Source organism: Papio anubis, chromosome 16, assembly GCF_008728515.1.
Source record: "Papio anubis isolate 15944 chromosome 16, Panubis1.0, whole genome shotgun sequence".
In the NCBI taxonomy this organism is placed as follows: Eukaryota; Metazoa; Chordata; class Mammalia; order Primates; family Cercopithecidae; genus Papio; species Papio anubis.
The window spans coordinates 64,922,211-64,949,563 of NC_044991.1; the positions used below are offsets into that span (position 1 = coordinate 64,922,211).

Below are 27,353 nucleotides of genomic sequence, written 5' to 3' on the forward strand. Positions count from 1 at the left end.
GAGAAGGATCTAACTTTCCAAAGAAAGCTATTCCATCATTTGGCATCTTTGGCTCTTAAAATTTCAACTCAGAATGAGAAAGCATTTCAACAAATTCGTATATGAAATCTATCTAGACTCCTTAGAATCTTGGTCATTTCCCTGAATTGGTTTCCACATCCCTCCTAAAAGATGGTTCCTTGAACAGATGTCATGAAGTTTTAGGGTCATTAAATCAGTGTAACTCTGTATTGTTCTCTTTTAAGTACCCTAAAACCACCTTGTGGCAGCTGTTTTCATCTGTGCCCCCATTTACAGGCATCTCCCAAGTTTCTGTGTTGGACCAAGGCCTGCGTCAGGTGCTGGATGTCCAGAGATGAATAAGGAATTGTCTCTGGCAGAACTGTCTCATGTTCTGATTTGTGTCACAGTTATGGTTCACTAAAGCCATCAAGTTCGGAAAGAAACACATGTGCCCTTATGAAACTGTATCTCTCCCAGCCTTCACATTTGTACTTGACTTTTTGGTTGCCTGCAGTTTTCTGTGTGGATCCCAGGTAATTTTCCTTTGGTTAGATTTGGCACATTATTATTGCCTGTCAGGAACTTTTGAATTGATTCTGTCAGCTGCTGTGCTTACTGTCTCTTTAAGCTTTGTGTCATATAACATTTTTTCGTTTTGCCTTTTATATATCTTTGCTCATGTTATTGATTAAAAAATAATAATAAAATACTTGATCTAAACAGGACTAAGCACAGACCCCTCCAGGTGACTGACAGTCTTTCACTTTTTTTTTTTTTTTTTGAGACAGAGTCTCGCTGCATCGCCCAGGCTGGAGTGCAGTGGCACGATGTTAGCTCACTGCAACCTCCACCTCCCAGGTTCAAGCAATTCTCCTGCCTCAGCTTCTCAAGTAGCTGGGATTACGAGTGTGCACCACCACACCTGGCTAATTTTTGTGTTTTTAGTAGCAGTGGGGTTTCACTGTGTTGGCCAGGCAGGTCTCAAACTCCCGACCTCGGGCGACCCGCCCACCTTGGCCTCCCAGAGTGCTAGGATTACAGGCATGAGCCATCACGTTGGCTGTTGATCACCCAAATCACCAGATCTTATCCTGCACTCAGCATGATTTTGTTTTTTACTGTTTAGTGCCCAGTCTCCCTTGCCGGTTCTTCCAAGTGAACTGGAAAAACCTTTTGTCAGGTTGTTCTCCAGAAATCTTGTATATACACATTCACATAAGGCAAATAAGCCTTAGAGGTTTGTTGAGGCCTTTGGGTTCAAGGATTATATAGATCTCCTGGCCCATGGACTATTTGAATCTTTCTGCACCAGCCTTACTGAGTCATGATTCTGATTTAGCTTCCACACTTCAAGTGATCTAAAAAAAAAAAAAATCTATTTGCAAGCAGAGAAGGGAGCTTCTTAAAAAAAAGGTATTGGGGGAAAATCTTGCTAAAATAATTATGAAATTTACTTGGAATAATAAGTGAGAACAGGCAAGGAAACACTAAAAGATAAAAACAACAAGGGAGTGTTTTGCAGCAACAGACATAAAACATACTATAAAGCTATAACAATGTGAAAGTGTAGTCCTGACTCAGAAATTCACAGACGAATCAATGAAATGGAGTGAAGAGCCCAGAAACAGATTAAAGTACAGGTTAAAATTTAGTGTATGATAGATGACATTTTTTTAAATCTGTGGGGAAAGGATAGATTATGGTATTGGAGCACTTGGCCAAATATTTGCAGAAAATAAAGTTAGATCCGTGCCCTGTATCAATACACTAAAATAAATTTCAGATGGATTAAATATTTAAATATATAAACATAAAAGTACACCATAAAATATATCTTCTTTTAGCATAGAAAATGTTTTGCTCAGGATACATGTAAAATAGAGTTCATAAAGGCAAAGATTTTGCTACTTGAACTTTTTAAAACCTTTATGTCAAAAGGAAAAAAAAGCCTTTATATCAAAAAGCACAATGTACAAATTAAAGGGCACTTTATTTTTTTGCAGCATAGAATAGAGATTAATTTCCTTAATATACAGTGTTTATAAATCTATAAACAAAATGAGCCTCCTAATAGGAATGGGCAAAGGATAAATACAAATAGTAAACATTACAAGAATGTTAACCATCTTACTATCAGAAATGCAAAATACAAAATGAATTTTCTTTTCTATCTCAAATTGGAGGAAATACTCTTTGTGAAGAGGGTAAGGGGAAACAGGCACTTCATGTGCTATTGGTACTTTTTGGCAAAATATATCAAAATCTATTTAAGTCATTCATACTCTTTGACTTGGCCCTTTCCTTCCTGGGAATTTATCCTAACAAAATAATTAGGAATGCATATACATCTTAGTGTCATTTGTTAAAGGGAAAAAAAATTGGAAATTATCTGAATGCCTGACAAAGGGGGATTGGTTAGTTAAATCACAGTATATCTACTCAAGGGAATACTATGTGGCCATTAATTTATGATTTAGAACAGGGATTGTAGATAAGCTTAATCTGCCACACCCAGCCTGTGATTGATTCATAGTCTGTTCTTGGAACACTGTGTTGAGAAGGATTCTGAGGCCAGCCATGTCAGCTCAGCAGGGAAGAGTGCTGTGGTGAGTGAGGGATTTTGCTATGTAGAAGGAGAAGGACCTATAGCAGTTTGTCAGGTATTGGCTTATCCTATTGTAGTAGAATAATGATAAGGGGAATTATTTAGCCTATATTAACAACAACAGCAAAAATTGAATATAGAACTATATACTATGTAGGCTTACTTTTGTGGGGTAAAGTCTGTGAGTTGAGAAAAATGACTTAAACATACAGGCAAACATACATGGTATTAAAGCAGTTGGTCAAACATTCACAGAAAATAAAGTTAGATCTTTGCCTTATATCATACACTAAAATAGAATTTAAAGGTCTGTGAGTTGAGAAAAAGGCTTAAACATACAGAGTATTTTCAATGGTTATTTTTGGTTAGTAGGCTTATGGATGATTTGTTTACGTTTTTGAGGGCTTGCTTTTCTTTCCCTGGTTTTCTACTAGAAGTATATTATAACTGGGAAAAAATATATAAGCATATAATTAAAAATACTAATGTAGAAAAACAATAATAGATGTTGTCTAAAATATGGACATGTTTTAAAGAATTCTAAGTCTCTAGATTTTGTTCCTTACTGACTTCAGATTTTTGGAGAAGCTGTATCTACCCAGACCGACAGCATCTGGAAGTTGATGAATCCTGTGTGACTTCAAGAGTCCCTGTTTGTGTCGCTTTTCTTTGCGCCCTCGATTTAATTCAGTAGGCATCTGTGGATATAAGAGACAAAGATATAGTTCCTGTCTTTAAGAAGTTTACTTTCGAGAAGAGAAGATAGACATATTACAGTAATAGTAGCAGCAATAGTAAAGAGAACAAATACTTACATAGTGCTTTTTTATGCTAGACATTGTTCTCAGTGCTTTATATGCCCTTACTCATTTACTCCTTACAGCGGCCCTGTGAGACAGGTAACATTATTGTCCCTATTTACAGAAGAAACCGAGGCATAGAGAGGCTAAGTAGGTGGCTAAGCCAGGTTCATACCCAGATAGTCTGACTCCAGAGTCAGTTTAAAAACTGCTTCCTCTCAGTCACTCTCAGTCGGGTATTGTTCAATTGCCTTACGCCAGATTAGCTCATTTCCATCTCAGAACAAACCCTCCTGTCTTGTTCATCCAAGGCTTAATCGGCATTTCTTATATGTCAAACACCGGGGGAGGGCATGCAGCGTGAATGCAAAGTAGTTCTGTTCTTAGCGCCTGGGCGTAGGTTTGTTGAAAGGTTCAGGTGTAGAAATGTGAGTAAAGTATCATGCTGTGTAAAGTTGGTGGTGATTGTAGAATGCCAGAGACTAGGTCTGCTTTTCTTTGGTATCTGCCTCTGAATCAGCTCCAAAGAGGAGGGAGAGGGAGGGTATTTTTAGATACAGAAAATCTTATCTTCCTTTGGGTAAGGGGAATAACTGGCCCTTGATCTGAAGTGGGAAGTAAGAGAAACCCTTTTTGGATGGGTAGTAGGATAACTGTGTTCAGGGCAACAGAGTGAATTGCCACACCAAGGGGTAATGGTAGCTAATCTATAGGACTGGTGGGCAGATCGTTTAGTGCTACAAAATGCTTTGGGAGCCTCTGAAAGGCAGCCTGTGACTGCAAGAGTAAGGGAACCCTGTAATGAGATCTGAATCCAAGATTGATTTTTGTAATGAGGAAATCGATTTCCCAAGGAAATTGTGTGACAGTATGGTGTTTGGATGAGTGTACTTCTTGGTTGGTCTGTTGTAGACACTTTGACAGATCGTCTTGTTGTCTAGATTATTGCTGTTTGCTCCTCATTGCTGATAGTGCTCCTTTACTTCTAATGATGTCTTGTTTTCCCTCCTAGGTTCATGGAATCCGAGCTGGACCTAAATGACATCATTCAGGAGATGCACGTGGTGGCCACCATGCCAGACCTGTACCACCTTCTGGTGGAGCTGAATGCCGTACAGTCGCTTCTCGGCTTGCTTGGACATGATAATACAGATATCCTTTCAGATCTGACCTCAGTAGGAAAGCTGACATGGTGGGGAAGTGCTATTTACTCTCCCTCCTGTCTCTCTTTGTAGATGTGTGCTGTAAAATCTGATGTTCTGTTTCCATTCTAATTATCTTCTATCTTGAAACACATAGTGCTTTTTACTCATTTGAAAATCTGGTTTTTCTCTCTTAACAAATCTTGCAAATCTTGGGCAATCCTTAATTGTCCTATTTGCTCTTATTAGTACTAGAATTAATCGTGATGTATTTGTTCATACATTAACAGCTTTACTTTTTAGGATGTGGATTGGAAGGCCCCTTATGGGGGCAAAGCCAGACAGATTTGAATCTGTTAATTTAGGCATCTTTCTGCTAACTGATGGTCCAGTGGAGTTGAGACTAGAGAAGGTAGTGAACCGTGGTAGAAAGCACATTTGGATGTCCAGGAGGACAGGGGAGCTATTCTGTTTTGTTCATTCCTATATTTCCAGTTCCTAAAAGCGAGGCTGGCTGTGGTGGCTTGTGCCTGTAATCCCAACACTTTGGGAGGCCAAGGTGGTTGGATTACTTAAGGTCAGGAGTTTGAGACCACCCTGGCCAACATGGCAAAATCCCATCTCTAAAAATATAAAAATAAAAATTAGCGGGACGTTGTGGTGCACACTGGTAGTTCTAGCTACTCGAGAGGCTGAGGCAGGAAAATCTCTTGAACCTAGGAGGCAGAGGTTGCAGTGAGCCGAGATCATGCCGCTGTACTCTACCCTGGGCAGCAAAGTGAGTGAGACTCCATCTCAAAAAAAAAAAAAAAAAAAAAAAAGACTGGGTACAACACATAATAAATAACATTTAATATTTGTTGATTGCATGTTAGGCCTAAAGAGACAATCTAGGTTTGACTCTCAGCCTCATTTTTGTGTGAAAGATGGTGCCCCTCCACACCTTGTATTCTTTGCACAGGTAGAGTTAATAATTTTTGTCTTTCAGTGTTATTTTTATTTGTTTTTAGAGACAGGGTCTTGCTTTGTCACCCTGACTGAAGTGCAGTGGCATAATCATAACTTACTACAGCCTCAAACTCCTAGGCTTAAGTGATCCTACTCCTTAGCCTCCTGAGGAGGGACTACAAGTGCATGCCACCATCCTAGCTAATTTTTATTTTATTTTATTTTATTTTTTGGAGATGGGTCTTGCAATGTTCCCCAGGCTGGACTCAAACTCCTGGCCTCAAGTGATTTTGCCTCAGCCTCTGGAGTAGCTTTCCGTGTTACTGAGAGGATCAAAGGAGTGTATAAATGCTGAGCACAGTTCCTGATACGTAGTAGGCACTTAGTAAATGTTACTTGTCACTGAATCTGAATCGTGACTTCCAAAACCATTTTATACTTTATCTTGGCTATCAGATGTGCTGTAGCTTTATTGCAAAGGCTTTTGATGTGTCTGTGGACAGGGTTATGTTCATTAAACCAAATTCTCTTCTAGTAGTTGTTCTGTTTAAATCCAGATTTCCAAAGGTAAGAGACAAATGAAGTTAGTCTGCTTGAGTGATATTCACAGGGAATCTGCTGCTGCTTCATGTTATTTTCATCTTTCTGGTAATCTCTCTCCTGAGAGCGTGTCTGACTAAGTTCTTGCCTGGCTGATAATTCTCATAGAAATAAATCAGTGAATAATTTTAATGCAGGCTTCTTGAAGGACTGTCTTAAGACATTTCTGATGCTTCATGTAATGTTAGATAGCATCAAGAATTGATCTGTTAGCTCCCAGATTTATGACTTTGTTCACCAGGGTTCGCTGTGGGGTTCTGGGTTGTATAAGGACCCTAGTTAGTTAACTTGTTGCTGAGTGAGCTCAGTACATGGTCTCATGAAATTTCACTCAGTAGACCTGCTGTGAGTGCTCATGATGTACCAGGCACTGTGCTAGGCCCTTGGGAACCATAAGCTATGCTGGTTGCTCAAGTAGCATCAGTCAGTAAATATATATTGGGCATTATCTTGGTCTGTTTGGGCTGCTATAACAAAATACCGTGAACTTGGGTGGCTCATAAACAACAAAAATTTATTTCTTACAGTTCTAGAGGCTGGGAAGTTCAAGACCAAGGCACCAGCAGTTTTGGTATCTGGTGAGGGTCTGCTTCCAGGTTCTTAGATAGCTGTTTTCTCACTGCATCCTCACATGGTGGAAGGAGTGAGGGAGCTCGCTGGGTCTCTTTTTAGGACACTAATTCCGAGGGCCCCACCTCCAGGTACCATCACGTTGGGGATAGGCTTCAACATATGAATCTGTGGGGGGATATAAACATTCCTTCTTTGGCAGGTAACTGCCATACGCCTAGCTCTATTCAGGGCACTAATGATCTTCACAGATTCAGAGACTACGAGTTCTAGTTGTTACTTCACATTTCAGTTCACCTACAGAAGGGTAGATTTCGGAATCTGATCAGACCTTAGAGAGGACTTAGCTGAGCACCTTGTTTGTTTTTACTTAGTGACAAATGTGAGGTCCAGATGTTGGACAGCTAACTTGAGGTTAAGACGGGCACTCCAGGTCTGTGATTTTCAGTCCAGTGTTCCTCCAGTGCACCTCGAGTCTTCCTGTGGGATTTACGACATTGCTGACAGAGTCGCATGGTCACCTGTTACCCTGTGTATTAGTACAGAAATGACTTATTTTCTTTCTGGAAACACCACTCTCATTCTTTTTTCTGTTCCTGCTAACTCAAAATAATAGTAACAGCTTTTGGAAGATACTGACATTTTGCTGATTCACCAGCCTGGCTCCTGCTGGGGAGAAGACTGACACACAAAAAAACGCTGCTCGACATCGGCATATTTGGGAAAGGCAAGGGCACAGATGTTCCAAGTTGTTAAGTTCTGGTCTTTAAAAAGGGAAAAAACACATCCCCCTATAATAACTTTGACAGATTGCCATTTCCCTCCTGTTTTCTGAGAGCTAAACTGTTTTTTTTTCCCTCTTGTATGCCAACCTGCACCCAACTGCCCTAATGATATTTTTTAAAATCTGATTTTTAATTATGTCTTACATCAAATTTAAAGTGCATTTGAAATTTTTTTAATTACCTTAATTTTAATTAGAGGCAGCAATTAGGGTAAATGTCATCCTCCTCAAAGTACGATTTTTCTTGAAAGTGATTCCAGGAAAGGGTAGGTCCTCTTGACTTGCATCTACCATATCCTCTGTTGGTCGGAACGTTGCTCTCCCTGCAACATTGCACTCTGCTGCTTGTCTTATCTGTGATCTATAATGGAAATCTTTCTTCAGGAAACGGTTGTTAACAATTTACTGTTGTACAGCTGTAACTGCCCAAAACACCTTACCATGAATAAACAATTTCATGGCAGTCATGACTTAAATTTTTAATCTTTTTTAACTCTTCATTTATCAACCAAGACCATACATGGCTGGTTATGTTCCCAGCAAGCACCGGTCATCTTTGCTTTGTCCTCCTCTGCGAAAACATAAACTGTAGGGATTTTAATTGGATCAGAGGCTGGTTTGTTGTAACCTTAAGAGGCAGAGGATGTGAGAAAACAGCTTGTGCCTCATCCTTTCAACCGTGAGAAGCAGCTTCAGAGTTTATTCTGGCGCTCTGCATCACTGCTGCTGGTGAGGGCTTGTCAGCGCTTCTGTGCCTCATCTGCCCCCTTGAGAGGCTGGAGCCCAGCCATCGGTTGGCTGCAGAATGGATTCTGATCTGTGGAGAGCATATCTTGGGGGTGGGGAGCACACACTTCACATGGTTTTGGAGGATTACTCTAAATGCAGTTGGAGGGAGCAGAAGGTGGAACCCAGCAGCTGCTGCCTTTTCAAAATAATGCTTTTTAAACACTTTTTCCTTTAAAGTAAATCATTAAACGTGTTTAGAGCTCCTTTCTTGTGAACCTTTTAGAGTGTTTCTATGGAAAAATAAAACCAAAAGTACATTTAAACATATTAAAGTATTGCTAAAAAATCCATTTTTGTGGACTGCTTTAAGCCAGATTTACTCCACTGGCCCAAAGGAACAAGGAGGAATAAAAGGGAAACAAACAAACAAACCACAACAACAATCACATGGCGCCAAATGGATAAATACTCTGTTTTTGTGTGTCGCTTGCCATGTTCTCAATTTGAGTGGTTAGTGGAGTCCCTTCTAAAGTCTTTTTGGTAGATCACTGTTATTTACTGGGTTCCTCCTTTGTATGATAAGTGTGTTGGATGCTAATAAAAAATAATAACTCCAGTTTAAAGCAAAAACCCTCTAATTACCCCCACCCCCCACCCCCCACCCCCATGGTGTGTCTGGAGAGTGCGTTTGGAGCAGTATGCTCAGGAAATACCACTGACTGGAGCCCTGAGAAGGTGTGTGTCATCTCTGGCTTGGGGGTGTGGGGAGTGGAGATGGGTAAGCTTTTGACAGACGTGGAGATTAGCATGCATTTCAGGTTTATTTTTGTAGCCTCTCCCTTTGCGATGGACATTGCCATTCCTCGTACTATGGATGGAAGCTGATGTGGTCTTGCTGGCTGCTCATGTAGTCACTACAAATTTATCAAGGTATCAGGTCCATGGCTTAATTAAAAAAAAACAAAAAACAAACAAACAAAAAAAAACAATGACTACTGCTTCCCAGCTAAATGCCTTATTCTTTAATTAAAATTAAAAAAATCCAGTAACCTGAACCCAATTTATTCAAAGTCTGCTTTCTCTCCACCCCTTTGTGAGACAGAAAAATGAGGTCTCACTGTAATATTAACTTAAGGTACCAATACATTGGGTTGAATGCTAATATTTAAGCAGGGAAAAATTTGTAAGTGGCAGAGTAGATCATTGTGCTGATGGGACGGCTCTTTTTGGTGTGGAATAATTTTAGGGAGTGGTCATTAGCACTGTTCTTTTCCAAATGACTATTTAGTTTTCTTCTGATTCTAGAAAACCAGGAGAACTTACAGAGTTGTCAAGTGAGTTTTGTGAAGAATTACTGTGGGAATTTGGAAAATAAGGAGATCGGTGTTTTAGATCAACAGGGATCAACTGAACTTGAGTAATCTGGGTCTGAGAATACTAAAGTGGAACAAACTGACTGAGACTCACCATGTTGTCCCAGAGGGTGTGTACAATAGTCAAGGGTGCCTTGTGTTGCAGACCCAGTGCTAATGAGCAAGAATAGGGCTGGGAAGGGTTTGAGCCTCCTTAGGGGCTTTCTTCTAATTGGACTGGGAGGGAGTTGGTATTTGCTCCATTGCTTTCCCGCCAGCACTGTCTAAGAAGACTTACGTATTTTGAGCTATTATTTTGCTAGGAGCTGTATTTGTCTTGATATTTCCAGAATTAAAATTACATTTAGAAGAATTTACTTCTTTTTCTCATCTGTCATCTGACTTCCTTGACATGTATTGATAAACCACTTATTTTTTGGAGCCAATTAAATATGCTCTGAAGATAAACACCTTAGGTTAAAAGTGCCAAAATGGCAATGTAGAAGAAGGATCTTTTAATGTAACTTGAAACAAACAAAACCTGGTACCAGATTAATGTAACTTTTGGTCTTGTTTTAGGTGAAATCTATGTCCCCGGAAGATTAGGGTGGTTGTAGCCTGCTTTGGACATTTCCCCTGTGGCATATTACTCCCCACTGGCATTTAATAAGGACTTAATAAATGTTGAATGAGTACATTTTCTCCTTCATATTAGTCTGATCTAGGATTGTCCAGTTTCATTCTAGGTAGCTTTGTGCCAGCTGCTTTTGAAGGAGAAAAAGACCATTTTGTCTGTTTTGAAATTCATCTGCATTAATTGAGCCATATCTAATTACTGTCCTAGTCTAGAACTTAAAGAAAAGAGAATTTTTTAAAAAGCTCACATTTATTGCATTAACAGTTATATTCTCTGAATCTATACTGGTTTATTTGTCTTAAGAAAGCTTTTTTGAAATGACTTTTAAAAAGCCATCTGCTTAATACATCTTATTTCTCTTTCTTTGTTTTTTTTTCATAACTTTGTTCCTTGTGGACCCATCTCATTGGAGATTAATGAGATTAATGCTTAGTTTCTGTGCCAAGACTCTAAGTGGGATATGACCCCAAAACAAATATCCAGAGCCAAAAAATAGAAGTAAACACCACTCTTTTTTTCCAAGAGCCATTGTGTTATGGACCATTTTGTGCCCAGCTGGTCTTTTCTGCTTTACCTATTATTACACTAACTTATTGCCCCAGTAGTGGACAGGTACAGAGGGAGTGCGTGGGTGGCCTTTCTACTCGACATGACAAAATAGGCTATCAAAAACTGTGTTTTAGTAATTCGCAGGGAGACAGGCTCTCTCTTTTCCTATTATACTTGGACAGAAGAGCCTTTTACCTTGTGAAATGAAATTGTAACTACAGTGGAAAAACCTATCACCCATGCCCAGAGTCTGCTTGTGAAGAAATGCTGGAGGGATGGCCAACCATGCTGAATTTTCTCATCAAGATTGAGAGTTTGTCTGTCTTTAGTTTTGATTCTCATTCCTCTTTCTGGTCTTCAAATGACCTCTGTCTTCTGGGTCATATTATATTACCCAGGAGTTGATGATGGCAATTACAGACTTATTACTGCCTTGCTAAAATGCTATTTTGTGAAAGTTGGGAATTTATATAAAATCAGTTAGTGGTAGGATTGATGAGATGTTTACCAGGCCTGGTAGGTAGCTGATTTCTTATTTGACTTCTCAACTGAGGCAGGAAAGTAGGCAAGTAGATATCCATTGAAACATGATAAGAAACAAGTTTTCCTGGAAAAGCCATTTATGCTTTTCTATAAAATCACCTTTGTCTAAAATGTTTCTTATTTTTTAAGTTTCTAGGTTTCATGTGACACATTTGTGAGCGTGGTATAAGAATAATCAGAGAAAAATGTGATATCTTGCCCACAAGACCTGAAAGGCTGATAAAGGACTTGATCAATCTGAATCTCTGTGGCATAGCTGAAATATAAAATTAGATCTTCCAACCCATTGTGACCCAAAAAGGGGGGACCATGCTGTTGTTAGCTTAAACTTTAGATTTTAGAGGCTTTTGGAAAAATGAAGGCAATAGTGAGGGCTTTGGGCATTCTGTGGGAAGACTTGACTAACAATCTGTATTATAGTGCTTTTACATTTCTTGAGTATTTTAACTTCCTTGGCCTTTGACATACCTGATCTCATTTATTCCTTATAGCTACTCAGTGGAAGAGGCTGGTCAGAGACTATTACCCCAATTTTACAGATGAGGAAATTAAGCTCTAAGGAAATAAAGGGGCTTGCACAAGATTACATGGCTGGTGATAATTTTGGGATCATTCAGATCATTAAAGATGTGAGGCAAAGATGAATATGACATGACCTTTGTCCTCAAGCCTGCTTTGACTCTTCATCTGTTCATCTTTTAGATATACTTCACTTATCTTTTTGAGGCTATTGCTTAATAATCATCACATACAAGTTAATAAGTATTTAATCATTCATGCTGTTATTCAAGAGATATAAAGATAACACTACTTATTGCATTATTGCATGCCTGATTTAGATCCTTGTTCTATAGACATTTATTTATTTGCTTTTTTTTTTTTTTTTTAAATAGAGACAGGGTCTCACTATGTTGTCCAGGCTGGTTTCAAACTCCTGGACTCAGGCAGTCCTCCCACCTTGGCCTCCCAAAGTGCTGGGATTGCAGGCATAAGCAACCGTGCCCAGGTCAGTTGTCCTGTAGACATCTGACTCCACAGTGAGGGGATGGATGGATGGATGGATGGATGGATGGATGGATGGATGGATGGATGGATGGATTTAGGTGAATGTTGCCATACGTATTAAATAAGCTTTTGAATGGATTATTAACTTTTCAAGAGAATAAATATGGGAGTTTCTTGGAAGAATGGGGAGGTGTTAACATTTTATTCTTTTCCCTGAGTCTTTTACTAATTTATGGTGGAATTAAATGATAGTTCTTTTCTCTGTGGTTACAGCAGGGTCAATAGCTAGAATTTACCTGAATGTAGCCATATTTAAACTGAGTGTATATCCCCTTGTGCATTAATATGAAATATAGTTGGCAATAGCATTGTTATTGAAATCAGGTGGACCTAACATTTCTCCCTTACTATTGCAGTGACCTTTAGATAACTTTTTTTTTTTGAGACAGGGTCTCGCTCTGTCACCCAGGCTGGAGGGCAGTGGCACAGTCTCAGCTCATTGTAGCTTCCACCTCCTGGGTTCAAACAGTTCTCCTTCCTCAGCCTCTTGAGTAGCTGAGATTACAGGTGTGTGCCACCATACCTGGCTAATTTTTGTATTTTTAGTAGAGACAGGGTTTCACCATATTGGCCAGACTGGTCTTGAACTTCTGACCTCAAATGATCTGCCCACCTTGGCCTCCCAAAGTGCTGGAATTATAGGCATGAGCCACCACAGGCCAGAGAACTTAACAACTACTAGCTTTACCTTTCTTATCTGTTAAATAGTACTTACACCGAACCTTATAATGCTGCTGAAAGAATTCCAGTAGCATAGCACCAGACATGATGCTGTGACTTTTAAAAATGGCGGCTATTATGATGATGACTATTTTAATTTTAGAGAGGGAGAACTACTAATTCCTACGAGTCAAGGGTAGCTCTAGGGTTTCTAGGGGTTAGTTTGGTAGCCTGGTTATTTTTGCTGTTTTTTATTATAATTGATTCAAATAATTTGTGTGTTTCAGTTTACTCTATATCAGGCACATATGTTGACTCTGTCAACAGCTTTCTGATTATTTTTTAGATGAAGATGTTAAGCATGAAGGATTTTTGTCCAAAGACCTTTAAGCTCTTTGCTCATATTAAGTTTTGGGTAAATATCACCTTTGAGAGTGAAGGAGTAAGACACAGAAAGCTTAATTACATATTCATGATGGTCAGCTGGTCAGTTAGAGATGAGTAAAGCAAACCTTCAAGTAATTTTTCTTTCAGCAAAAGACTGCATATAATACCCAGAACATCAGTCATCAGCTAGCAGGTCCTGTCATTTTTGTTCATATGTTCTGCATCTTTTATTTTTTCTTTTTAGTAAAACTGCCCTGATTCTGACCTTTGTTGAATCTTCAGGATTCTTTTGTATGTGGTAGCTTTGGAATAGGCCTTTCTCCTTCAGGCCTGGCTCCCACAACTACCCACACATGCTGTCCACGTGGTGGCTCCTGTGTGCCACCCCCCATCCCTCGTGCTCACCGTGCTTTAATGCATCCTGCACACAGCTTTTAGCTTATTCTTTCAAAATATTATTTTCTTCAACTAGTTACAATTTTCTCTCCCCTTTCCACTTCCCTCCCCTCTCCTCCAATCCTTTCTTCTTTTCAAATGCCTTTGTACATTCCAGTCTCTCTGCTTTTATTCCCATGGTTTTACCTTCTAGTCTGCCTGTCCTCATATTTTTAGTTGCCTGTTTTCTGAGCAGTCTTCTTCTAGCAAGTCATTACTAATTCCCCAGCTGCATCTGATTGCTCCTTTTCAGGACACGTGTGGTTCATATTGTCCGTGTGTATTCTTCATTTGTTACATGTTGGTTATTGCCTGTGGTGTATGGTTTTTAAAATTGTTTTAGATTATCTATCTTTCTCATTTTACAGATGAGGAAACTGAGGCCCAGAATGAAGAATGGATTGGCCTTTATCATGTTCAGTGCTTTAGTCATCATGGGCATTCAATAAATGCAGTTTGCTGGAGCAAGGTATCTGTTTCTCTCTCTCTCTCTCTCTCTCTCTCTCTCTCCCCGCCCCCGTTGTGTGTGTGTGCACCTGTGTGTGTGTGTGTGTGTGTGTGTGAGAGAGAGAGAGAGAGAAAGAGAGAGAGATAGAGAGTTTTCAGGTGAGGGAAAGGAAGCTTAGTTATAAGTTTAGTTCTGCCACCCAGTTTCCAAATATAACTCTCTCCTTCATGTTTCCCTTTCTTTATACTTCCCTTTCTTTTCTTTTCTCTCTCTCTCTTTTTTTCTTTATTCCTTTGAGACAGGGTCTCACTCTGTTTCCCAGGCTGGAGTGCAGTGACGTGATCATAGCTCACTGCAGCCTTGATCTCCTGAACTCAAGCAAGCCTCTTGCCTTAGCCTCCCAAGTAGCTGGGACGTTAGGCATGTGCCACCACTCCTGGCTGATTTTTTTTTTTTTTCCCCTAAATGTTTAGTAGAGACAAGGTCTCACTGTGTTGCCCAGGCTGGTTTCAAACTCCTGAGCTCAAGCGGTCCTCCTGCCTTGGCCTCCCAAAATGCTGGGTGTTATTATAGGCATGAGCCACTGTGCCTGGCCCTGTACTTCCCTTTCCTTTTCCTATTTTTGCACAGTTTTAAATTCTCTATTCTTCCTTTTATATTCGTAGCAGTGTGACATTTGAGGGGACAGAGGTTGATGGGGACTAGCCCAATTCCATATAAATTTTTCCCTTTGTTTTCAACCAATTATGTCATGTCCTGATCTCTGAAGACTCCTTGGTGAACATCAGCCACCTCTTAGAAATGATTACTGCCTTCGAAGGTGAACTGTACAAGGTAGTTAAGATTATACTGAGTTTCAAGAATTTAAATTACGAGATGAGGTTGAGGGTGTTGGTCTATTTCTCACTGGAAAAGTGACTTCCCAGGTGATCTATTTAAAATTTTGAAATCTGTGAAAATTCAGTGAACCTATGGACTAAGCAGCGAGGAAGGCAGCATAAGGAAAGAGACCGAGTGAGTCAGTTAACATTTAATGAATACCCACTGTGGGTAGAACCCTGTTGAAGAGATGTTAATAAAACCGGAGTCTGTTAAAGGTAAATGGTGATAAAGCAATTGAGGAGGAAACAGAAGGGAAGAAAAATATCGGTAGCGTTTCAGTGTGTGTGTTATACCCTTAACATTTTTCACATGTGTCCATAGCCGTGGTCGATTTGCTTCAGGAATTAACAGATATAGACACCCTCCATGAGAGTGAAGAGGGAGCAGAAGTGCTTATCGATGCTCTGGTAAGTTACACATCCTCTGGGGTTTTGCAGGTTTGTATAAGTTGTTGGCATTACCACCACCATCGTCTCTGAGAGTGGGTACCAGGTGGAACTCCACAGTGACGCTGGTCTGTGGCGAGACCGGAGTGAATAAGGAGAGTGAAAAAGTAGAGATATGACTGGGGCAGTGCTTTATGCTTTGAAACTGTGTCAGGCAGAGGCCTCGCCCTCATTAAGTCTCTGCAGTGGGCAGGGCCATTTCTCATTCTTCTCACCACATCCTTTCACATTGGCATTATTGCTGCTATTCCCATATACAGCCATGAAGCTGTGGCTTAGAGAGGCCAAACAAATGGCCCGTGGTCACACAGCCAGGATTTGAACCTGTGGTCTCCGAGACTCTATATTTTCTGCCCCTTTCTTTCCTCCTGTCTTTTGTTGCTACTGACCTTTTTACAAAGAGCTTTCACAAATGTTTTTCTCATCTGGACTTTCTAATCCCAAGTGCCAGTGAGAACAGGTATTATTACTTATTTTACAAATAGGTCATCAGAGAGGAATTGGAGAATGTTAAAAATGAGAATAAACCTTATAGCTCATTGAGGCCAGAATGTCTTTCCCTGCCTGTAGAAGACAGGGCAGTCGATGTCTGCAGTCTTTTGAGGAGCCTTAGGCCAGGCCTCAGAATATTCCTCAGCTATTGATCCACGCAGCAGCCAACCCAGAGGAGCTGGTCTGTGAGGTGCAGCTGTGACCAGGTGCCAGAAAGTCGAACTGCCTTACATGTGAGGAAACCCAGCTGCAGAAGTGAAGACTCCCACTGGGTTGCTCAGCCAGTCCTGTGACAGCTGATAAAAGAGCCTGCATGTTCTGATCCCCACCACAATTCTGTTTCCACTGCCCTAGATTTCCTAGTTCACTGGTGATCAGAGAGGGCCACAAAGCTGAAAAGGCACCCCAGCTGGCCAGTGGCAGAAGTGCATCTAGTCCAGCCCCTACCCTGATACCACCTGTGCAGCTCTGTCCACCTACAGAGCTGTATCCTTCCTCAAGGCTCTGTGGATTGTTCTTCCTTCTGTTGTCTTCTCTTGTCTTTTCTCTCTGGTAAGGATGTTGGTATTGGTTTTGATTCAGTTAGCAGTTTATCAAAGATCACTACAGCCACTTGTATTAGAAGCACCTGGGGTGCTTGTTTGGCTACTTTCTAGTCCTACCCAAGACCCACTGAATCAGAATGGCTGGGCCCGGGGTCCCAGATGATCTCAAAACCCACTGCTACACTGCCCACTCCCTCCTCACCCTTTCTCATAATGTTCTCGACACTAGAAATTTCCCATGTGCCGTGCTCGCTGCTGGCATTTGGTGTGAATGAAGGGGTTGTGAACCCACTGGTTATGAAGAACTGGCTCTTACAGGGAGTGAGGCTGGAGTCCAGCAGGGCCATTTATGACTGAGTATAATGAAAATTTCTATGGCCATTTTTCTTTCAGGCTCCTTTAGAGAGCAAACTGCTACTTTTATAGAATTCAGGGCCTTTATTTTTCCTTTGAACCACTGTGCAGAAAGAAAAGGATGATGTTGGGAAGTCCTTTTGTTTTGAGGGGCATCTGAGGAAAGACTGTGGCACTTGCTCCTACTCTGTGTCCCCGCAGTGTCGTTGTGCAGTCTTACCTTCCAGAGGTTAATTACATGGCTCTGAATGAGCCTTCCTGCCTGGTCCCTGGGCTGATTTTAATTACCATCCTTTGCCTGTCTGAATAGGGAAGACGAGAGAGGAACAGCTAGTCTGGCTGTTGCATGTAAAACGTACCCAGAAACAGCAATTCACACAAAAGTCCCCTTTGTTTTTTCCATGTTGCCAAGCCCACCGACAAAAACTGCATCTTGGCAGATTTTATTGTTTGTTTGGAAAGAAACAGTTCACCCTCAGTCTGGGGAGCCATTAGGTAACTGCTATGCAGGATGTTCTGTTTGTTTAGTTTAGTCTTTATTATTATCATATTAGTTTAAGATTTTGACTCTTACAGGTTTATCCTGGTGGGGCTGGTAGGAATCACAAGCATTGAACATTCCTGGACTCCAGTAGATTATTTGCTTGTCTGCAACCAGTCAGAAGTCATCAGTAAATATCAGAGAACAGAACTGGCGGTGTTCTTCCATTTACTTTTTTTAACTCTTGTGCTGCATTCGGGAAGAAATTTGATAAGTACTCTCATATTACAAGGGTTGAGTTGTCTTTGTAGTTTTAATTTGGGGCCAATATCTGAGGCCTGGAATTGCATGAGCAGAGGCTAGAGGGCATGTGGCAGAATTTATTGTGGTGTGCAGTTTGCAGTTATTGCTTTGGTCTTTTTCCCAGTTGGAAGTCCTAAGCAATAGGATAGCACATTTGTGGGGAAAGAACACTGTCCTGGCATTCTCAGGGATCTTCAGGGTTTTAAAATTTGGTTCATATCTACTGTTGTTACTTACACAAAAGGCAAATATTTGTGCTTTGTAACAAGTTGATCTGGTAGCTTGGAAAATGGACTCTTTTCTGAAGAGTGGTAAACAAGAGGGTATATTGCTTTGATGGCAATTCTCTGGCTTCCCTCTCCACAGATGACTTTGAACTTCTTGAGAGTGATGATTAAATTACAGTCATTTTTCTACTTGCCAGTCCCAAAACTTGCCATGTGCTAGGTAGTCCCATGCCTTTGCTCATGCTTTGCCTTCCGCTTGCCTAGCCTTGCTTCTCTGGGGCTACCTGGAATACTACCTCTCATCCTGTGAGGCCTGACTTAAACTTTATCTCTTCCCTTTTGAGTTTTTTCCAGACTCATCACCTCAGCAGGATGTGTTGTTCTAGCACTTTGTACATCCTGGCACTTGTCACATTGGATTATAGACGTCTCTTTATAAGTTTGTCCTTCCTGAGGGGTGATCCCCATCAGGGCAGTGGTCAGAGCAGTGGCTTTGTCACTTACCAATTCTGTGTCCTTGGGAAAGTTACTAACCTCTCCATACTGTTTCTTTTTCTGTAAAATGGAGATAACAGCAGTGCCTATCATACAGTACCAAAGCGAGGAACAAGTGAGATATTTAATAAGTCTTTAGAACAGTCTGGCACAGGGTAAACACCTGATAAATGTTGACCATTATCATTATAAAGGTACTATGCCTGGCAGATATTAAGCACTTAGCAAATGTCAGGTTAAAATTGTATGTGTCATCTGCCACACAGTAAGATGTCTGTGAATATTGAGTTCAACAAACATTTTTTTCAGTTTAAAAAATATTTCAAAGACATTTTGAACAAACACTCAATAAAACCACATTTAGGTGGGGTGGGCCTAAATAAGACATGAGAGGATAGAGCTTTAGTTTTTATTTATTTATTTTTTTAAAAAAAGGAAGAAATAAGTAATGATAATACAAGGCAGAACATTGAAAACAGCTATGAGAGGCATGCTTCTGTGGACACCAAGAGGAGGGAGCGCTCACTTCTGATGGAATAATCAGGAAGGGCTGCAGAGCTGCAGGTATCAGCAATGGCCTCTGAAGGGGGCCTTTGATATGAGAGCATATGGAGGTGTCCCAGCCTATGGAGATGAAGTGTGGCTGGGTGGTGTAGCTGGCCAGTGTCTAGGAGCCAGCATTTGCTTTACAGAAACTCTTTATAGAGTTCCACAAAAGTGGCTTTGATGTGGGCTTCCAGGGAACTACCCTCCATACCCATTCCTGCACTCAGTTAACCCTACTGAGATGTTAAACTTTGAAGCCCCATCTCGGTTTGCCTTGGACTTGGTTGGCGATGGATTTGTGCTGCCCAGGTGAGACTGAGGTTGGCCAGGTTTATGTTGCTGTAAGGGTACTTACTATGAAAATTCCTGGATCTTATTCCTTCCCATTTCCATTCATGTTCTCACCTTCATCTGTATTTGTTCCAAAGCAAAATTCATTTGTTCATTTGTTCACTAAATGTTTATTGAGCACTTGATGTGTTCCTGATTCTGGGAACCAGGTGTATAGCTGTGAGCAAGCCTGACAAAGCTTCTGTTTTTGTGGAGCTTACATGGTATGAGCGTAGGGAGAAACAGTAGATACATAAACAAGAAAACTATCAGAGAGTGGTTCCCTGTTTAAGAGAATTAAAATAGAGTGATGTGAGATACAGTGGCTGGGAAGTCAGGTTGGATTAAATAGTCGGGCAAGGCCTGAGTTCTCGAAGAAACCAGCCATTCAGAATGTTCAAGAGCAGGATGGGAAAAGGGCAAAAGACATAAGGCAAGACTGAGTTTGACATATTCAAGGAACAGAGAAGGGGCCAGTCTTGTGAATGTACAGCTGGGGTGAAGGGAGAACACAGAGTCAGGGCCAGACCACACTGGGCTTTGTGGGCCTTGGTGAAGAGGTTGGGTGGCATTGCCAGGGTGAAGGGAAGTAATTGGAGGATGTAAGCAGGGGAGTGGTATCGTAGCCTGACCAGCGTTTTAAACAGGGCTTCTAGCCGCTGTGTGGATAATGGACTGGAGGGGCAAGAATGGAAGCTGAAAAGTTACAGCTCGGATACAAAAGGCCTGAGTTTTGCGTTATGACCATGTTACTGTATTATTCTCAAAACTTGTTTGATCAAGATTCAGTGGGTATGGGTTTTATTGTTATTACTGTTTTTTAAATATGAAATTTCTGAAACTCTTAGTAGGCAGAAAAACCCCAGTCTAACTCTTGAGAAAGCTTATTGGCAGATTGTACCAGATAGAAAAAGAATCCTCCTTCAAACCCTCTCATCTGTCTCTTTTTTATTTCTTCCTCTTCTCTTATATCCATCCTCTTTGGTCAAGTGGAAGATAATGTCTGATCGTGCCCTTGAACTTTATCTCAGTAGGACCTCCCGGAATATTGTTTGGGAGGCCTACTAACAATCAGAAATAACAAATGACTTATCAGAAAACATCACACCCAAGACAGTCCTGATTTCCAAGGCAAGGGTTCTCCAGCTGATGCTTTAATCCCTAAGCAGGATTTGTTTTTAGTTTCAGACTTTGTCACAGGTCCAGAAAATTGAACGTAGGCCCAAGGGGCTAGAGGGAATAGATCAGAATGCTAATTTGTACTTTTACTCAGTGATATCCAGAGCCATGCATAATATAAATTTTTTTTAAGGTTTTTCTGAGCTAAATGTATTCTGACTGCTTTTGGCCTTCCTGCAATCAGATAAAATTGCACTTAACCCAACTAAACATAAAGTTTCACAGTTTGCAAGCTTAAAAAGGGGTTGGATTTCCGTAGCAAGAAAAAAGATTTTCCTCTAGCCGGAGGCCTGTTATCCATAACCATTCAGCTCTAGGACTTAAACGCATTGCTCACTGACAGTGTCCCCACCACCTTCTAAACAGCAGAGATGGGAAACATAACTAAGAATCAAAGAAAGGGGGAAAAATAATGCAGATAAAGTGGCAATAAGCTATTGAAATTGGTGAAGCAGTTTGCAGAACTGGCAAGCAGGGTGGTACCCAGTGGAGTAGTGGTGTCTGCTGCTTTAGGATTCAGGGAGATTATAAGTCAATCAGGGTGATTTAGGGAAAAACATACTGTGACATGGTTCATATTTTTCCCCCAGATGTTTTTCTGTTTTCTCTTACATACTCAAATTGTCCAGTTAATTAAGGAAAACATTGTAGTGGATTTCTTTAGTGAAGCTTTTGCTGGCTATGAGATTTGAGAGCAAGATTGTATAGCTCTTGGCACAAGATGGGAAAACAGCACTTTCCTGTATTTACAGGCTCCCAAATCTGGCATCAGTGTTTCTTCAAATAGTATCCCCTCCTTGTTCCTCACACCACGCCATAAAGGAGAGCCTAGAAAAATCTAATTCATTTGTGATTCAGGTATCACAAATTAGTCAATAATTTCACGTTTCCCTTGTCCACATATTTCCCTTACATCTCACCCAGACAGAGTAAAGAGTCCATGTTTCAAGATCTATGCCGCCTGCCATTGCTTGCCTCCTCAAGCTCGGTTTGAATTGTGTCTATAGAATACTTTACATGCAAGGGCTCTGGAAGTATTTGGTTGGATGAGATCATTTCCTTCTTTTTTCTCCCTCATTCTCTCCCCTCATTGAAATAATGGGGGATTATGGGAAAAAGTAGAGTTGGAGTTGGGCACTTCTGCCACCAGCTTTGTGACTTCAATCAGACTAATTAACCTCTGAGAGCCTTTACTTTCTCGCCTGTGAAAGATGTGAGAATTACGTGAGGATAAATGGAGCAATTACAGTGCACAAACTATGTGTTCCATCAGTTTATTTAAATTTAGCAAGATTTACTGAGTATCTGCTGTATATAGCATTGTAGTAGACTTAGGATATAGAAAGATGAATGAAGCAAGGTGCCTGCCTTTCAGGAACTTGGCTTTTTCTTAGCCAGTGGAAGAGAGGAACAGTGAATAATCAGGTATCAACAGGGTAAAGGGCTAGATTCAAACCTTCTACTTGATTCTTTGAGCAGCTGCCATGAACTAGACCTAGGGTAAGGCCTGTCACATATTTTCATTTACTCTTTAGAACTTATCCCCATTTCATAAGTGAGGAAACACTGAGAGGGAGGATGACACAGATATGCAGCAGACCGTGTCTTCAGGTGGCTTTACTTATTGGCTGTGCTTAAGAATCCGTTACCAGATGGATCATCCCTTCTTGATGACAGAAAACTAGGTGTTTCCTTAGTTATCTTCCTTGGTGTGTCTCAGGGCTACCTAAGGGCAGTCTCCCTAGGACACAGATTGTGCACAGGAGGTAGCATGAAGTAGTAAAAGCATCATTTCACCTAAGGAGAAGGAAGCCTGGTTTTTGCCTTTGCCTCCACTGCTCCATAGCTGTGTGGTGTTGGCTGAGTCACTAACGTCTTGAACATCAGCTGTATGGTGTGGCTACTGAAAGTTTCCTATCTGTCTCAACGTGTCTGACTCCATTAAGGGAAATGCAGTAGCTTTCTGTGCATCCCATGTCATACAAATAGAAGATATTTTATTGTGTTGATTATTCCTTTTAAGAGGGAACTATAAATTCTTTATAAGTAGTAGTTTCATAAAAGCTTAGCAAGGAAACAGGAATGTTTTGAGGTCAACATAAAATGTGACTGGTGAACATTCCAGCGAAACATCTTTTGGTGCATTGGCCTAGAAATGTGTTTTGGCTTGAATGAACCGCTGACCTGACTTAAGATGGCATTCTCGTGAGTTGTGTAAGTACCACAGAGAAGGAGAAAGAGCACAGGGCTTGGTTTCAGATGGTCTGTGTTCAAGTGCTAACACTGTCACTCACCAACCTTTTAACCTTGGATTTTACTTTGTCTCCTTGAGCTCCAGTTGACTCATCTGAAGTTAGAGATAATGATGCCTGCCTTTTACTTACCTCAGGGTCACTTTAAGACTTAAAAGAGATAATGGGATGGGAGAGCACCTTGTAAACCATAGATTGCTGCTTTTTTACTTACTTTGTTCATTCAAGTAGTGGAGAAGTAAGTATGGGAACGAGAACATTTTGGGGACCATTTTGTAACATCCCTCTCTCCTTTTGCTTCGCTGTTCTTGCAGGTGGATGGGCAGGTGGTAGCACTGCTGGTACAGAATCTGGAGCGCCTGGATGAGTCTGTGAAAGAGGAGGCAGATGGCGTCCACAACACTCTGGGTGAGAGGAAGGGTGCTTGCCATTGCCCGAGTTGCTTTGTGTTTGTTTTGGGACTTTGTGCTCATTTCCCTTCCTTCATGATAGAGTCAATAGCAGGAGTGTTTTCCTTCCTTCTGCTCCCAAACTGCCTTCTCAGAAATGAAGACCTTTGTGTAAATTTCATATAACTGCAGCTTTGGTTTGGCTTGTAGGTAATAAAAGCAGAAATCCACTAAGTAGGTAACCTTCCTAGTCAGAAACCGCTGGCTCTGGTTAGCAGGCCTTTGCCTCCAAAAGTTAGGATGAAGTCTATGCTGGTTAATTTTGTTTCCTTTGGAATGTGTATATTTAAACATTTTAAATCATTTTAAGTTGGTTTTTCTTATCACTTTCCTTCAATGGAACGGCAAACTTTTGGACCGCTCTGTACCTTTGTAGGATATTTTATTTAAAAAAGAGTTAGTGTTTCTTTCTCTTCTTAGGTATAGACTACCATGTAAACTGTGAGTTGAAATATTGCTACTACTTGACTGTCCCTACATCAGATTTTCATTTAAAATGATTCCTCTGTAGTATTCCTCCTCTTCCTTCTCCTCCTTGAATCTCCCCAGTCTTTCCTTTTGTAAAGTTGTTGAACCAATATCCTATTTAAAATTGTGTTTTGGGGGTAGCCCTCTTTATTACTGGTCACTGTCTTATAAAACCAGAGATGACATATCTGTAAGCAGAGCTTGAGAAATGAACGAGGCCCAGTGGAAGCAGAAAATTTGATGAGATTAGATTTTTATTTTTAGCTCCTTTGTGTACCACGTATTTCTATTGTAGTTCTGGACTCTTTTCCTTGAGGATTATCATAAAGAAGGGGAAAGATGGGCACCTGGGGGGAAGAGGAGGAACACAACACTCTGTAATTTGGGTTGGCTGTAGTCTAGAGCCAGAATTTGGCATTGCCATTTGTTAGCAGACGGCTGGATTTTGCGGTATCAAAAGTCTGTTAACTGACTACTGACTGTCTGTTAATAAAAAGTACCAGCCTGCCAGTCTACAGAGGTCTTTTTGCAGCTCGGCCAGCTACTAACAGCTCAGGAGATTCTTCCCTCTCTCTCGCTTATTGAGTGCCTGGTGTTTGTCAGGCACTGTGCTAGGTCCTAGGGTAGATTATGGTGAAGTAGGCATGGTTCTGCTCCTGACAGGGCAGACAGACAGGTGAGTCTTGAAAAGAAAGGAAAGACAATGCTGGGTGACATATGGTATCATAGGAGTCAGTGAAAAGCACTGTGGGAATGAAGAAGAAGAGCCTCCAAACTGCTGTATAGGAGCAGCTAGCTCCTGTGCGTGACTGTGGCTGAATATGAAGACAGGTGCATTTTGACAGGTGAAGGAGTGGGACAAGGGCCTTCAGGCAGGGGAGTATCATTTGCAAAGTCATGAATGGGGCTGGGATTTGGGGAAAGACTGGAAATGGCCTGTGATAGTCAGAGGTGGGAGATGGAACTGGAGGAGTAAGTTTGTCCAGATAATGGAAGACCTTGTAAACCATGGCAGGAAGCTTGGATTTTGTTCAAGTGAACAATAGGAAACCATCTAAAATATAAGCAGAAGAATAGGATAAAGGCATGGAAGATTAAAACGAATGAGTTGATTTTTGTAGGAAATGGCAGAAGGTAATTCAGGGTGTCGTAGTGCTCTTCATCTCTCAGGGTTTCATTACTCCTCTGCTCCCACAGCTTCGTGCTTCCCCTGCCTGGTCATCCTTTAACTTGCCACTGTGGAGGCTGATGTGGGCAAAGGAGTGAGAAAGAAGATAGGAGGTGTGATGATTTCTTCAGCCCTTTCTTCTTCAAAATTCACACCCAGTGTGTTCTGGGTATTGTGCTTAGGGAACACAAAAGTGTAGCTGTTTCATGATAGTAACATATTCCAGGATATGGAGTGGAAGGGGGGCTGAAAGAAATGAAACCGTTTGATATTAAGGACTCCAGGTGATTTAAAAAAAAGTTCTCCTTTTCAGTATCATAGTCATGCAATAACTTTTTTTTCCTCCTAATTTTTAATTTTTCTATTAAGCAACACTTTGGCTTGCTGTTGTAGGAGATAGCTGGACCATATATATTTGCTTCCTAGTACCTGGGAGTTACCTCTGCCAGCATGACCTTTCCCCTCTGTGCATGTTATTTTGTTCAATTAAAAAGACCATGCTTGGCTGCTTTGCAATATTCTTGCTTCCACCTGATGCAGGGAAGTAGAACTGCAAATGGATGAATCAGGAAAGGGAGAGACTCTGAGTTCACCAGCCCCTGATTTTTCCCTAAGGCTTTTGCCTAGCTCCCTGTCTCTTTGGTTATGGGTTTCTGGGACTCATTCGGGACTGGGTGAAACTTCTTAGGCAGATATCCACCCTTTTGTGTGTTCTGCTCTAGTGTTCCCTATTAGCATAGAAAATCTATCACTTAGCCCTTTTGTGAGTTCCACCATTTTCAGTTATGAGTTTTACTTATAGCATAACTGGAAGGAGAAAACCACAGCAACTCCCTGGTTAATCTGAAAATGACAACCCAGCATCTGGCTGGGAGGAATGCAGGGAAGTGGGGAGAGGAATAACATGCCTGTCATGGGAAGCAAGCTTGTTGCAGACAGAAACAAAGTTGTCCTCCCAAATGACTGGTGTCTGTCTCCTTCCAGCTATTGTGGAAAACATGGCTGAGTTCCGGCCTGAGATGTGTACAGACGGTGCCCAGCAGGGTCTTCTACAGTGGCTGTTGAAGAGGCTGAAGGTGAGTTTGGCTGTGGGGAACTGCAGCTCACACCTATCTTTGCTCTGGGCGTGATTGATGCTGGGTTATTGGCATAGACTGTTATGCTGGGCCATATGATCTGGTTTGGGAAGCTTCTGGTACCTCTTGCTTCTTTCTTCTCCATTTTTGTTTGTTTTAAAACAAGAGGCTTTGAAAATAGTCTTAGTACCTCTGAAAATACAAACGTGTTATAAATACAAATTCATGTGATACAGAAGGTATAAAACTGAAAAGATCCCCTCTGCTGATCCCTTGTAGTTCCACTTCCCAGAGGCAGTCACTGTTAACAATATCATATCCATTTTCCCAGAAATTTTCTGTGTATGTAAGAGAGTGTGTGTTTCACAAACAGAATTATATAATATTTTCTTATGCAAGTTGATTTTCTCACTGAACTAATTGTTGCCTAGTTAATATTCCACCACACAGATGTACCAACATTAATCTTATCATTCCCACTGGTAAGTTTGTACTGTTATCAACAGTGCAGCTGTGAATACAGTAGTCCCCTCTTATCTGTGGTTTTGCGTTCCACGTTTTAGTTACTCACAGTTAACCATGGTCTGAAAACAGGTAAGTATAGTATATACTAAAAGGTATTTTGAGAGAGAGACCACATTCACAAAACTTTTATTACAGTATGTTGTTATAATAGTTCTATTTTATTATTGTTGTTAATCTCTTACTGTGCCTAATTTATAAATTAAACTTTTTTTTTTTTTTTTGGAAACTAAGTCTCACTCACTCTGTTGCCCAGGGTGGAGTGCAGTGGCATGATCTCAGCTCACTGCAACCTCTGCCTCCTGGGTTAAGGTGATTCTCCTGCCTCAGCCTCCCAAGTAGCTGGGATTACAGGTGTGCGCCACCACGCCTGGCTAATTTTTGAATTTTTAGTAGAGATGGAGTTTCACCATGTTGGCCAGGCTGCTCTCAAACTCCTGATCTCAAGTGATCCACCCGCCTCGGTCTCCCAGAGTGCTGGGATTACAGGTGTGAAACACTGTGCCTGGCCTATAAGTTAAACTTTATTATAGGTACATATATAGGACAAAACATAGTAAATATAGAATTTATCTGTAGTTTCAGGTATCCACTGGGGGCCTTGGATCCTATCCCCCACAGATAAGGGGGGGACTACTATATACAAACTTTTAAAAATACACATTTGTCTCAGTTTATCTGTATAATAAATTCATAGAAGTAGAATTGATAGGCCAAAGGCTATGCACATTAACATTTTTTGTAGTATTGCAAAATTATTCCCACTGATTTATCACATCCCACTGATAGATCAGCTGCCCCACTGATTTAGAGTTATCTGTTTCCCTCTGCTTCTAGCTAATCTGATGGTGAAAACTGGTATTATTTTAATTTGTAATTTT

The 27,353-nt window shown here is 40.9% G+C and overlaps 1 protein-coding gene across 2 annotated transcripts in view; it reads left to right on the top strand.

Annotated features, from left to right (window-relative positions):
* The window catches only part of CTNNBL1 (catenin beta like 1), a 177,551-nt gene that overhangs the window by 47,726 nt on the left and 102,472 nt on the right, over positions 1-27,353 (top strand). Inside the window, exons 1-5 of one of the 2 annotated variants that reach the window (XM_009216143.4) lie at positions 2,491-2,663; positions 4,421-4,560; positions 15,449-15,546; positions 23,104-23,197; positions 25,859-25,950. In XM_009216143.4, coding sequence (XP_009214407.1) covers positions 4,425-4,560; positions 15,449-15,546; positions 23,104-23,197; positions 25,859-25,950 — 420 coding nt within the window. In that variant the 5' untranslated portion in view covers positions 2,491-2,663; positions 4,421-4,424. Of the gene's footprint in view, positions 1-2,490; positions 2,664-4,420; positions 4,561-15,448; positions 15,547-23,103; positions 23,198-25,858; positions 25,951-27,353 lie in introns of those variants that run through there. The other variant, XM_003904763.3, reaches the window with a different exon arrangement.